The sequence below is a fragment of the Ascaphus truei genome, chromosome 4 (genome assembly GCF_040206685.1).
Source record: "Ascaphus truei isolate aAscTru1 chromosome 4, aAscTru1.hap1, whole genome shotgun sequence".
Lineage (NCBI taxonomy): Eukaryota > Metazoa > Chordata > Amphibia > Anura > Ascaphidae > Ascaphus > Ascaphus truei.
Genome location: NC_134486.1, coordinates 288,967,144 through 288,980,658, shown reverse-complemented (window position 1 = coordinate 288,980,658; position 13,515 = coordinate 288,967,144). Strand labels below are relative to the sequence as shown.

Here is a 13,515-nt window from a genome sequence, read left to right as displayed (position 1 = left end):
TATGGCTGATACTATACACCTCATACATAAAGCTTGGCCCCCTGCAGCTTACCAGAACACCCTCCTAATGTCTCTGTATGTTCTTCCTACCAACAAATTAGATTGTAAGCTCTTCGGAGCAGGGGCTCCTTTTCCTAAATGCAACTTTTATGTCTGAAGCACTTCTCCCCTTTGTGTGTTATATATATGATTCTCATCTATATTACTGCTGTGAAGCGCTATCTACATTAATGGTGCTATATAAATAAATAGAAAGGGTAGAGAAGAACCCAGTGTAGCACTCAAGTTCACCCTCTGGTGATTAGTGTATGGTTTAAAATATAAACTTTATTAATACAACACATATATAAAATAATGGGTGTTAAAATGACGTACTAGAGGTCGTGGGATCGAAATACTGACAGCCATAGGGCTCGCAATCAATATAATAGGCGTCTCCTGTTGTGTATCAATATCACACAGGAAACTAAATCCTTATAAAAAACCTCAGTGAGTAACTCTTACTGTTTCGCCTTGAGAAAGCCCCTCGCGAAACGCGCGCGTCGGCTCTGTTTCCACACGTGCACGCGCAGGGCTGTAATCACTTCCGCATTAATGTCTCTGACCGCGAGTTAATGCGGGTTCTTCTCTACCCTTTCTACCTATTCATTGTATACCCAAAGCACCGTTCACCGTTCACGTCCACATTCTATGAGGCAGCAGCAGGGGCTCCCCTATCACTTTAGCTATATAAATAAAGACATACATACATACTCTGGACTGCACAGATCCTATTTTATACAATGCACTATATTTTGCCAACCCCAATGTTAGACAACTGGTATTGCCAAGCTGAACACCTGTAACCGCCTCAGCATATGTTCCACACCTATTTACTAATGCTTTCTAAAAAGGGGGAGGAGAAAAAGAAAAAAAGAATAGGGGGGGGAGGAGAAAGAGGAGAGAGAATGGGGAGGGAGGGAGAGAGAATGGGGAGGGAGGAAGGAGAGAGAATGGGGAGGGAGGAAGGAGAGAGAAGGGGAGGGAGAAAGGAGAGAGAAGGGGAGGGAGAAAGGAGAGAGAAGGGGAGGGAGAAAGGAGAGCGAAGGGGAGGGAGAAAGGAGAGCGAAGGGGAGGGAGAAAGGAGAGAGAAGGGGAGGGAGGAAGGAGAGAGAAGGGGAGGGAGGGAGGAAGGAGAGAGAAGGGGAGGGAGGGAGGAAGGAGAGAGAAGGGGAGGGAGGAAGGACAGAGAAGGGGGGGAGGAAGGAGAGAGAAGGGGGGGAGGAAGGAGAGAGAAAGGGGGAGCAGGAGAGAGAAGGGGAGGGAGAAAGGAGAGCGAAGGGGAGGGAGGGAGGAAGGAGAGAGAAGGGGAGGGGGGAGGGAGGGAGGAAGGAGAGAGAAGGGGAGGGAGGAAGGAGAGAGAAGGGGGGGAGGAAGGAGAGAGAAGGGGGGAGCAGGAGAGAGAAGGGGAGGAGACAGAGAGAGCTTTAACAAAGTCTGCGTTGCCCCTTGTAAAGTTATTTTAAAAAACAAACAAAACAAAAAAAACTGTTTCTTCTTTTCAGTCATTAGAAATCATAAAATAAGCATTTGTCACTCAAACTGGGGAAAATGTCAGCCATCTTAATGTCAGTCAAAAGTGTATGAATTGGGGGCGAGGGGCTGATATCTCTGGATTGCAATATCATAAAATGAAGTAAAATATATCACATGGTATTCAGACAAATACCAGCAGAGGGCCGTGTCTATGGTACATGAGCATTTTCTGTGAGAATACACCATAACCATACTGAAAAGGAGCATTTCATGTCCGTACTGCACACAGTAAGAAGCTCACGTGAAATGAACAATATTACACCCAAAATTATGTGATAAAATAACGTGTAATACATTTCAGAGCTGGATTATTGCTGCTAATTTTTTCTAGAATAGTGGGGAGGGGGGTATTTTGCTACTTGTTGGCAATCAAGTCATATTTTGTAAACCTGTAGGGAAAACAAAAAAAAACCCTTAGGCCAATAAAGGCACTCTTCACCTAAACATTTGCAAACGGTAAAAGGACTAATATACTTCCTAAACATGATTGCTGCTTTAATAATGCATTCGTCAAAGAATTTGTCATCTTGGTGCACTCAGCGATGAAAAACATTACACAATACACATACTGTACCTATAAATGTCCGTAAACATCTTCGCTCGTTGTACACCTCCCAGATCTGTGAAAACATGCGAGCGATTTGAATAAATGTCACTATTGCAGATTAATATTGTTAGTGCTGTTTTTTAGAATATTTTAGCTATTCTAAGGTACAAAGCTCTGGAAATGGTCAACATAAAACGGAATTTAAATATTTTCTCTCTTAGAAAATAGTCCTAATTATTCACGTTAAGTTTATTAAAATGGAGTAGCAGGGGGGCGGGCGCGTGACGTCACAGCACATGCACGTCTGCTGAGGAGCTCCGTGCATGCACGTCTGCCGTTTTCAGATAGAGCCTCCGATTGGCACCTCGTAGCGCGGTCAAAATAGCGGCAGAGGACGGGGGAACCACCCGACATGCCTCTCAAAGACAGGAAGGTGGGCGCTCCAGATCTGTCCCGTTTTGGGCACAAGCAGCCCACGACAGCGGGAGGACAAAACCAAGATGGCGCCGAGGGGGGCGCGCATCACTAAGCCCTGAGAAGAAGCAGGGTGAAGAGGAGAGGGTATAGCTATAACAAGACAGGATTTAAAGGAGATGCTCCAGCATATGCAGTCCATGTTTCAGTCTGCCTTGGATAAAGCAGTGCTGGAGTTTAAGTCTGAAATCTCTACCCTGGCTAGAAGAACTTCGGATCTGGAATCTAAAATGGACACTTCCCTGCAAAACCAAGTGAATACGGACAATGAAGTCTTGAGGCTCAACGGGGAGGTAAGAGCCATGAGAGACAGGTCTGGGCGATTTAGAAAATAGGGAGCGCAGGCAAAATCGCCACATCCCGTAGTCAGGGACTGCAGAGGCACTGCAGCCTTATCTTAATAGGCTATTTCTCTCAATTGACCTCCAACTAAAAAACAGCGAACTGTTAATTGACAGAGCTCACCGAGCTCTGGGTCCAAGATTTGACGACCCTAAAAGAAGCAGAGATGTAGTGCTGCGGTTTCATCAATATGCGGCTAAAGACAAGATAAAGGGAAGCAGAAAGAGAGGATCAATCAACTTCGAAAACTCCCCCATCCAGATCTTCCAGGATTTGTCAAGGATGACTATAGACAAGTAAAGAGGATTACGACCGGTAACATCGATTTTACAAGAAAAGGGAATTCGCCATTGGTGGGCCTTTCTGTTCCACCTTATCAACCAGGGATGACGACAGGCTTTGTTATCCGGAGGAGTCTTCAGTTTTTCTCTCGGCGTTGGGTCTGGCGCCCAAGAGCAGAACGGACCAACAAGGCCAATCCCAGAAAAATAGATCACATAATCTGAGGAATCTAGTACCCGATTAGAGGATAAGTAAGATTGGCCAAGCACTTGATATGCTCCATGGGTGATTTTTATTTGCCGGTCACCAAGCCCTGGAAGGGTCCATCGGAGCCCACGAGAGTCTAACCGACTGATGAGCCTACAATCCTCTAAGAAGCCAAAGTTGGAGTTTTTTTTGGTCTTGTTTCTCTCTGTACTTTTATTTACAGGTCAGGCCATCGAGATTAGTTATCTATTTTCTGGACAATAAGACTAATTCTACGAAGCAGAGAGGACCCTCAGAGTATGGAAGAGGCTGAGATCTGTTTGGAGCAGAGGAACAAACTTTTTGTGAGCCCGGAAAAATAAATCAATGACTATGGTTTCAAGTAAGGTCAAACAAAAAGGTGCAGTCCGGAGGTGGAGATTTAGTAGTGGCAGTATGTGGGGGTGAGTAAGAGTAAGGAGTCGCATGTCAGATGTTAGGGCGACCCCAGTAGGGCCATATGACCGCCGGTCCATGTAGGGACTGGACGCAAAACCTGGGTTGAGTGGCTGGTTACACTCATTTTATTTGGATGTGGAGAAGGCGTGACTTTTCTGGATAAAACACTAGAGGCATTCAGGTTCTCCTGAGTTTTTCTACAGGGAGTATGGGCCCTCTATCAGTCGCCCACAGCCACTTTGAAGCTTCCAGGGGGAGAGGAATTTGATAATTAAGAATGGTACGAGATAGGGGTGCCCCCTCTCTCCTCTATTTTGCTTTAATAATTGAGCCTCTTGCGGCCACCAGAACAGTCTCCCCAAAATATACAAAGGATCAAAATAAAAGATGAACACTATAAATTGTCACTATTCGCAGATTATATTATTTTTACTATAATTAACCCACTGACATCCCTCCCAAATTTACAGTCATCCCTTCTGAGATTTGGTGATCTGTCTGGGTATAAAATGAATATGGGAAAGTCAGAAGCTTTAAATTTGTCTCTAACTGAAAAGAAATAGAGAAATAGAGCACAGTAAAAGTGCTAAAAAGACATAGGGAGTCGCTCAGTGGTGGGTGGTAGGTAATCTCTTTCTCCGCTCTTTGAAAGAGCCTGAGGAAGCCCTGCACAGGGCGAAACGCGTAGCTCATTACCTTGGACAGTTGCAGCCACCATAGCGGAGCCGGAAGTGACGTCGTAGCTCTTAATCCGGACGCGGAGAAAGAGATTACCTACCACCCACCACTGAGCGACTCCCTATGTCTTTTTAGCACTTTCACAGTGCTCTATTTCTTTTATTACCAGTTTTAATCACTTTGTTTTTGTGCATCATTTTCAGTTTGTCTTGCTTATTTAAAATAAAACTTTTATTTGTCCTGACCACCCATTGCACCCTATGGTTTATATCCCACTAAGCAATCACATCTATGCTGGACATAAGAAAGACAGAAGGACTCCGGAATTGAAAAAGGAAGCCAAAGAAACCTATATCAGTGTGTACTCACACTGGTCCGTGTGAGTATTTGAATCTATTTTTATCTGACATCCCCCTTTCCCCTCCCATCCTATTGCCAGGTGAAAATCAAGATACCACGAGAAGATAACAATCACATTAGCACGTGTGAGTGATAGATATTATCTTTTATTATTCTCACAAATACCTCCCCGCATCACAGTTGTCGTTTGCATTTGTACCGATTTAACTGCTTTTCTTTTTCTGTGAGAGGGAGACCTCCAGAAGGAAGAAGTTACCTTTGCGGTGAGGAACATCCAAGAACCCACGAAAGATAAAGAAAGAACAGAACAACAACCTACACCATAAGAAAAAGCCGAGAGTTAAAGAAACCTTGATGTAATAGAACTTACACAAGGCCGTGTGAGTTATATGCCCATTTTTATATACACTTATATATATTTCTCGTCTACCCTATAGCTGACGAATCAATTGAGGTGATCTCACCATATTGATCACCAGTGAAAGAAGACACACCTTCCCTAATAACACATACTCTTCCTCACACTGTGCTCCCCCATCTTTTTGTTCCAGTGCGCTGATAACCCTGGCACAGGATCGATCATTGACAGGAAAGGAAGATTATAGACAATCCGGAGCTACACGGAAAAAAAATTCTGCAGTCTCTTAATTAGGAGACTAGAACTAGCCTCTAACAAAGTAGTATGTGCACATTACAAGATATTGCTCACACATTGAATTATAAACTACCATTAAAAGTCATTTGAAAGGTGTTGCTTGGCTGAGTGCTTTCAGTGTATTGCAACCAACTATATGCCGCCAAGTGGGACAGCACCACAAAGAATCAACGCAAGACCAATATTTGAACAATGTGACAGCCAGAGATGATTAACTGCACCGTGGTAAGGTCAAGATGAATCTGATTAATAATTAAAAATAAGAATTTTTAGGCGGGTAAATATTCTAGAAGGATTTAGAAAGTTCAACGAGAAGCTGATCAACCTACAGCGACGATACCCCACAGCATTTATAATCAATGATTCAAATTGCGGAAATTTACCATGAGAAACATATACTGGTGTTAAAAATTTGAGCAAATCATGAGCTCGCTCACCTTGATCTTGCAATCCATGGAGCAAGACAGCAGCAAATGGCCAGAGAGGGGGAATAGTCTCACGGCACTGACACCCTGTAAACAAGCAAGTAGTATTATTAAACAGTTTATGCAGGGCGACTGAAACACTAATGGATCACCATAAAATGGCAAACTCAACAAAAACACAACATACTTCTGGGAGAGTGTGACAATACTACTACGGCTCTTACACAGCTACATCCTTTTTATTAAGTATTAAAGCACCAACTGTCCCCAACTCCCTTTAATTTCTTTTCACCTTTCTATACCCGACGGCAGAATCTCTCCTGGAGCAGGACGTCCCCACGCCATCATCACTAGAAACCCCATGGGTTCAGGAAACGCTTAACTCGGGTGTCCAGATATTTTAAGGAAAATAAATAAATGGGCACTGACAAGCCGAGGAACGTCATGATGACATGTATTTTCCCCCCTGATCACATACTTTGCTCACAAGCTGCTTCAGAAGCTTTCAATATCAGACACACCTAGTAGTAGTTGCCGTTTACATTTTCTGCAAATGGCGCTCTATACCTCAGAACTGATCACCGCAACATTGGAATAGTTTCAGCATCTTCTCCTTAGTTACGCAAAAAAATTAACAAAAGCAACATACATCCCTTGTCATTTTTAGCATGTCAAGATTTAAACATTTGGGCACAGATTAAATGCCTTTCATCTTAATCACAAAAAGTAAAAACGGTAGAGCTGTTCAGGAAGGGAGGGGGAATGCTTTTAATGTACTTGAGTTGGGCAATATAGCGATTTGCTCGTTATATCACGATAAAAAGAAAGATAAGTCAATGTTAATTTTTTTGATCGTGGTATTGCCAATCAATGGGATCCAGTGACGTTTTACAGGCAGTGGATGACTTGCAGTTGAGGACGCAGCAGTGTTTAAGAAGATAGCGCTGCCAGGGTAAGGAGGGATAAGGGTCCCTTCCCGGAGGTTAGCAGTGCTGCCCTCTTACCGCAAAGATCACTTCGCCCTGTATTTACCCCATTCCCATAACTCCCTTCTCATAATGTCCAAAAATAGATGGAAGCAAAAGTATTTTATTTTAAAATGTAGTTTAAATAAACACATTTCAAATTGGTATTGAGCATTCAAACTTATTTTTAACATGATTTTATTTTCAAATGTATTATGTTACTGATGTCTTCTGTTTTATTATGCGGTTAATGTTCTTCTCTATGCTTCCATTCACCAGATATTTATCAAGATAATATTAATACATCAGTATAACGATATTTACTATGGGAAAAGATTTATTGCCCAACCCTACATTGTACGGCAAATTATTTTCTTGCTTGGCTGGAAAAATTACAAAAAGGCGCTCAGTCCAATATCACCTACCTTGGTGTGTCCAGACCAGACATGAATCTGTTTCTTGGGTAGGTAGCATTTCTCAGGCAAATCCGAAGACCGCAAGTTAACGTCGACATCTTGAGGGATATGGAGATAAGATCTGCCTTGGTAGTCGTACATCTCTTTAACTGAAGAAAACAAAAATGGCACGGACATTAAATTCCCATTGCACACCATGGAGTGCGAGAACGTGCACACATGCAGAAAGGCAGTAATATCAAAATATGCACTGTATCCATTTATTCACCATACAAGTCTCATTCACAGCTTTCAAACATGCAACATTAAGATTGATTAGGAATAGGATGTCTGGTTTTTCAAAGGGTCTTTGGTTCAGGTAATCTACTTTTTAAAATAAGAAGCCTTTCTTACAGGAGACCCTTGATATCAACAGTTTTCAACTTGGCTGTCCTTGCTTATGAAATCCTGTGAACAAGGTACCACCTCATAAGCGGCAAATCAAATTGATCTACTGCTCATGCAATGAAAGGCGACCACAGAAAACAATGCGCTCATGCTCTCAGCATGGGATAAGAGCCCATGATGTTGGAGGGATTTGAGTGTCATTAATAAATGTGACAAAATCTGGAAAATACGCCATCAGGATAGCGGGGATACCATGTAAAATAGTCTTCTCTTCTGCAGGTTTATCGTCCTCCTGTTTGCCTCTCTTCTGTCTCTTTGCTGTTATTTCATCCAACTCCTTCTGCTCCTCCTACAAAAACAAACAGGGTTTTCTTATAATATTTCATGTAAAGGGATGTCCATTTTTGTTTTTACACACTAGCACAAAGTAGTTTTACCTCAGACGGCTTCGCGACATCTTTTTCATCAACATATTTTGCCCAAGGACCCAGGAAACCATCTATATTTGAGGCATCGCTTCCTTTCACTTTTCTCCTCTTCTCTGTTTTTTTCTGACCCGATTCAAATACCGTTAAACCTGCAGGGGGAAAAAGTGCAATAAGTTATATAGCGCTCAATAGGTCAGTTTGGTGTGGTAATAATTCCCTCTAGCAACAATGCCACTTGTAAAGCAACTTTACTTTGTTACAGACACCAAAAAACCCCGCTGCAGCCTCATATGAACGGAGCATTAAAAAAAAAAAAATTACAAAACGCAAGAGAGTCAAGAGTACTGCGATCAAGTCATTTTTTTAGGCTTTGTAACATTGATTACTAAAATGAGGGCATGGAAACACTCGTGTTTTTTCAATGGTATACTGCATAACACAAGCAGCCTCAACTACACAAGCTGCACTTTAGTTGATGGTTGCTAGAACATACACTGGACATAACCATATTATACAATAAATAAAGGTGTAGCAGACTTCATTGTTCCCTGGCACATTATGGCGAGATGTGACTCTTAAATTGTGCCATTGAAACAAACAAGTTATGTTGTGTTATCTGAATGTGTTACACAAAAAGTTAAAGATGAAATAGACAGGCTTTGCTATAGTCTGAGCTATATGTGCCTCCGTTCAACATAAATATGTCATGTCCTGGAGCAATATGAAGACAAGAGCTGTGTGCGGGTGGTTACAATAGGAAACCCTCGGAAAATCAGTGTTCTGTTCATATCACTCGGTGTAAGAACTCCCACGAAACGGCAAGCCTGCAGATTTTGCAAAAATTACAGCCTAGCCTCAAGGTAACTAAACCCTCAAGTTACAGTAATATATGAAGATGCTGCCAAATCAATTAGCCCACCTAAGCTTCCTTATAGAATTCCAATTTCCAAGCCTGCTGTTATCCCAATGTCAAAAGTATGTATATTCACCAAAGTGCTATTTCATGCAGGAATAGGTTCTAAAGCACACTGTTCGATGTACAGGCCTCAGTTCTGTAGCACTTATGATGCTCAAGACTGGTGCCAGTTGAGTAAGCAGAGGCACACATTGCAGATACCATGTGGTTAAGGAATTCCTCTCCATAATGGGAGGTAAGTGTTTCAGGAACAAGAGGCTGCAAGGATGGCAAGTGAATGCATCGCTATAATATTGTGATATACCGGGTACTGTAAAAATAAGAGTAATTTGAGAATTGTTTTAATGGTCTTCCTTCCCAATTAGTGCTTCAGCACTTTACCTTTTTTATTTTTTTAAACTGTTTCTTCAGTGGGAAAACAAATCTTTTTGGCGAGGGGTTGCTGTAACCATCATATAATGTGAATGGAGGGAGATATTGGGAATTTCTAGGGGCAAGCGTTTAAAAAAAAAAAAAAAAAAAAAAAATAAGTTAACCTAAGAAAAATGCTTTGCAGCTAAAATATTATGGAAGGCAATTTAAAAGCATACATTAAACAAAAATTGTAAAGGCATTGGATCCACTAAGTTTTCCATGTAAATTAGATTGTAAGCTTTTTGGGGAAGGGGCTCCTTTTTCCTAATGTTACTTTTGTCTCTGCGCTTATTCCTAGTGTGTGTTATATTATTAGGTCACGTGTATTACTGCTGTGAAGCTCTATGTACATGGATGCCGCTACCCACCCACTCCCCCCCCCCCCACCTGCTGTGACATGCGGCGGCGATAGCCGCCGGCGCCACTTTTAACGGCCGCCGTTACCCCTAGACGTGCGCAGAGCTTCCGGTACTGTGGGTGTACCAAGATGGCGGAAGCCCCGCAAGTCCTCCGGCTGTGAGGAGGAGCCGCTGCTCAGCCTCTCTCCTCCCTCTTGCTTCCCCTTCCCCGAGTCCCGCTGACTGAGTGCCGCCGGTGCCGGAGGAGGAGAGGAGCCCTAGGATCATGACGGCCGCTGCGCTGTCAGCATGTGCCGCGCATGCGCGCACAGACGTTATCGTGCGCTCCTGGCTCCTGCTCCGGTAACGTGGGAAGCGGGGGGTTTGAGCGCACCACTTCCCACGCAGCACTGCCGGACGGGGGGCGGGGGCTCTCTTAATCACGGTATCAGCCCCTCACATACGGCGGGCCCAGTGCGGCCGCGTCTCCGTGGGGGAGGAGAGGGGAGTGGGAGAGGAGAGATGGGGAGGAGGAGGGGGAGGGGCAGGGGGAGAGACTCAGACAGAGCCGCAGCACCGCCTGGGGTGGGGGGGGAGTCAAGAGAGAGGGGGCAGGACACAGAAAGAGAGACACACACACATATATATATATATATATACACATATACAATACACACACATACTGACTGACTGACAGACACACATACACACATACTGACTGACTGACAGACACACATACACACATACTGACTGACTGACAGACACACATACACACATACTGACTGACTGACAGACACACATACACACATACTGACTGACTGACAGACACACATACTGACTGACAGACACACATACACACATACTGACTGACAGACAGACACACATACTGACTGACAGACACACACAGACACACACACACACAGACACACACACACACAGACACAGACACACACACACACACAGACACATACACACACACTGACACACACACACACTGACACATACACACACTGACACATACACACACTGACACACATACACACACTGACTGACACACATACGCACGCACACTGACTGACACATACGCACGCACACTGACTGACACACATACGCACACTGACCGACACAGAGAGACATTCACACAACACAGAGGGAGACATACACTGACACACACACACATTGACTGACACACACACACACACACATTGACACACACACACTGACACACATGCACACAGTGACCGACACACTCACAAACAAACACACATACACACACTGACACGTGTGCTGAGCACGCGCGTTATAAGTAAATTTCTGTGACAAAAGTCAAAGAAGTTTCACTTACTATGCGCGTGCACAGCACACACAGCTTTTTTTTGTGTTTGACGAGCGACGGCGGGATCACGTGAGCGGTTCGCCCAACCAGCTCTGTGACTTCGAGTTTACCCCCCCCCCCCCCACCCGGAACACCCCCCGTCACGTCTACCACAGGAGAAGAATGGCACGAGCTACATGCGAGCGAAACGTCACGGCATTCTGTTGCGCGCCAGCAGCATGGACGCGCAGTCAGCACACACCCAGTTTTAGCTATTTGCACTTCTATATTTATACCAACTGAAGAGTGTGTGTGTTCTGCCTCCCAAGTGTGGCAGGGTTGCTGCTGCGTGCCGAGCCGGCGGCCTCATCTGCCAGCAATGCTGTCACTTCCATAACATACTTCCGTCTCCTTGAAAGGAGATTTGTGCCAGCAAAGAAGAAGTTTCACTTCAAAAACACAAGTCTAACTTCTATCCCCCAAATTACAAAAAAACATTAAAATCTAACGGTTCTTGCAAATGAACAATGCAACAGAGACTACATCAAATCCTCGAATAAAGTTACCTTGATTCTTTTCTGCATCATCCACAGAACCTATATATTTAGTAGCAGTTTCCTGAATATCTATTGATGGATCCAGTGCGTAACCTATAACAGAAATGGATGGTCATTACATTGTATGATGATCAACAACTTGTATGCCTTTCTCCAGTCTGGAATCAGGATATGTGAATGGTCTAATAATCTATTCTAAGTACAGGCATACCCCGCATTAACATACGCAATGGGACCGGAGCATGTATGTAAAGCGAAAATGTACTTAAAGTGAAGCACTGCCTTTTTCCCACTTATCGATGCATGTACTGTACTGCACTCGTTCTATACGTGCATAACTGATGTAAATAACACATGTGTAATAGGCTCTATAGGCTCCCCGCTTGCGCACAGCTTGGGTACAGGTAGGGAGCTGGTATTGCTGTTCAGGACGTGCTGACAGGCGCATGCGTGAACTGCCGTTTGCCTATTGAGCGAGATGTACTTACTCGCGAGTGTACTTAAAGTGAGTGTCCTTAAACCGGGGTATGCCTGTACTTACATTTGCTGCCTTGTGCAACCAGGTGCACAAGTGAAAAGCAAGTAGTAAACTTTTCATTCTGTCTGTCGCAATCTTAGATTCTGCTCAGGTTGACTTTAATGGTACAAACATTAACAATATACACGGATATTATGGTACATGAGCTTTCCAGACTACAAAGGGCCTTTGTGTATTAGAAAACATGTCAAGAGATAACCATGTTGGGAGGCCTGTGCTCATAAACACAATGCAGGCTTCTATAGGGGAAAGAGCGCCTCCTTGTGGGCATGCAACAGTCTAGTTTCAGATGGATAATCATCACTAACATGAATAGTAACAGGCTACTGCCATCACCAAACCTTCACAGGCCCTTGATAGCATGGATAACTGGTTCAGCAAAGCTTTTCTATTTTAGCAGAGTTACATGAACAATTTTTTTTCATATACCAGCAATATAATACTACATTTGATGACAAGATAAAACAAGTACATTTTAAGCAGATCACAACAGTTCCCAAGCATCTAAAATGAATCTATACAGGTCATTTTTTCTACCTCTGAAATTACAGTAGATTGGGTAATAAAAGTAGGTGGGCATTCAAAATGTATTTCAGGGCAATTGTACTCCTATCAAGTACTGTTCTCCTGGTGAAGTAAAAGTGTGAAGTAAACGTGCAAGTCTGAATGGTACCAATGCCCTAAAATTCTAACCTTAAGGGTCTTTGATATGAAACCAAATAAACGATGAAAGATTTTGCTACACTGAGTACAGGAAGATTCTTCTATGTCACATGAGACGCTGGCAAGTGCCTGCTTGCTTTCTCTGGAGCATGCAATAACCGCTTGTCATATTACAATTTTTATGGTGTGCATTACCTACCCTTTACTTGTTGCCAACAATTATTATTACATACTACAATGACCAAACAGATTTTCTGGCAACCTGATCTATGATGTATTTGAATTGTGTTAATAGATATTTGGACAGGTTTAAAAAGGTTTAAAATTAACGTTATTTGTGGATTTAACTTTTTGGTTAATATGCAGCTCGCCACCGCGAAGAGCTAGAAATGCATATCAATCTTTACATTTCACCCTCTGCTTCTTACCATATGTTGCAAAAGTCCTCCTCTGCTGTTCAAACATGAAGTCATTAATGTGTGTTGGTTCTGCATATCCAGAAAGCATGTTTCTTGGAGCAGCCATCTGCTGTGTTTTAAAGGGATTGTTGGGTCCCAACTGCATTGATAAACATTAATACACAATGTTAACAAGA

The 13,515-nt window shown here is 43.2% G+C and overlaps 1 protein-coding gene across 1 annotated transcript in view; it reads right to left on the bottom strand.

Moving 5' to 3' along the window:
• Positions 1–13,515, bottom strand: part of CDC40 (cell division cycle 40) — a 57,544-nt gene that overhangs the window by 12,948 nt on the left and 31,081 nt on the right. Inside the window, exons 3-9 of the mRNA XM_075597608.1 lie at positions 13,349–13,478; positions 11,729–11,812; positions 8,189–8,328; positions 8,004–8,100; positions 7,374–7,513; positions 5,996–6,070; positions 2,150–2,195 (exon numbers count right to left, since the gene is read on the bottom strand). Of these exons, the coding sequence (XP_075453723.1) occupies positions 2,150–2,195; positions 5,996–6,070; positions 7,374–7,513; positions 8,004–8,100; positions 8,189–8,328; positions 11,729–11,812; positions 13,349–13,478 (712 nt within the window). The remainder of the gene's footprint in view (positions 1–2,149; positions 2,196–5,995; positions 6,071–7,373; positions 7,514–8,003; positions 8,101–8,188; positions 8,329–11,728; positions 11,813–13,348; positions 13,479–13,515) is intronic.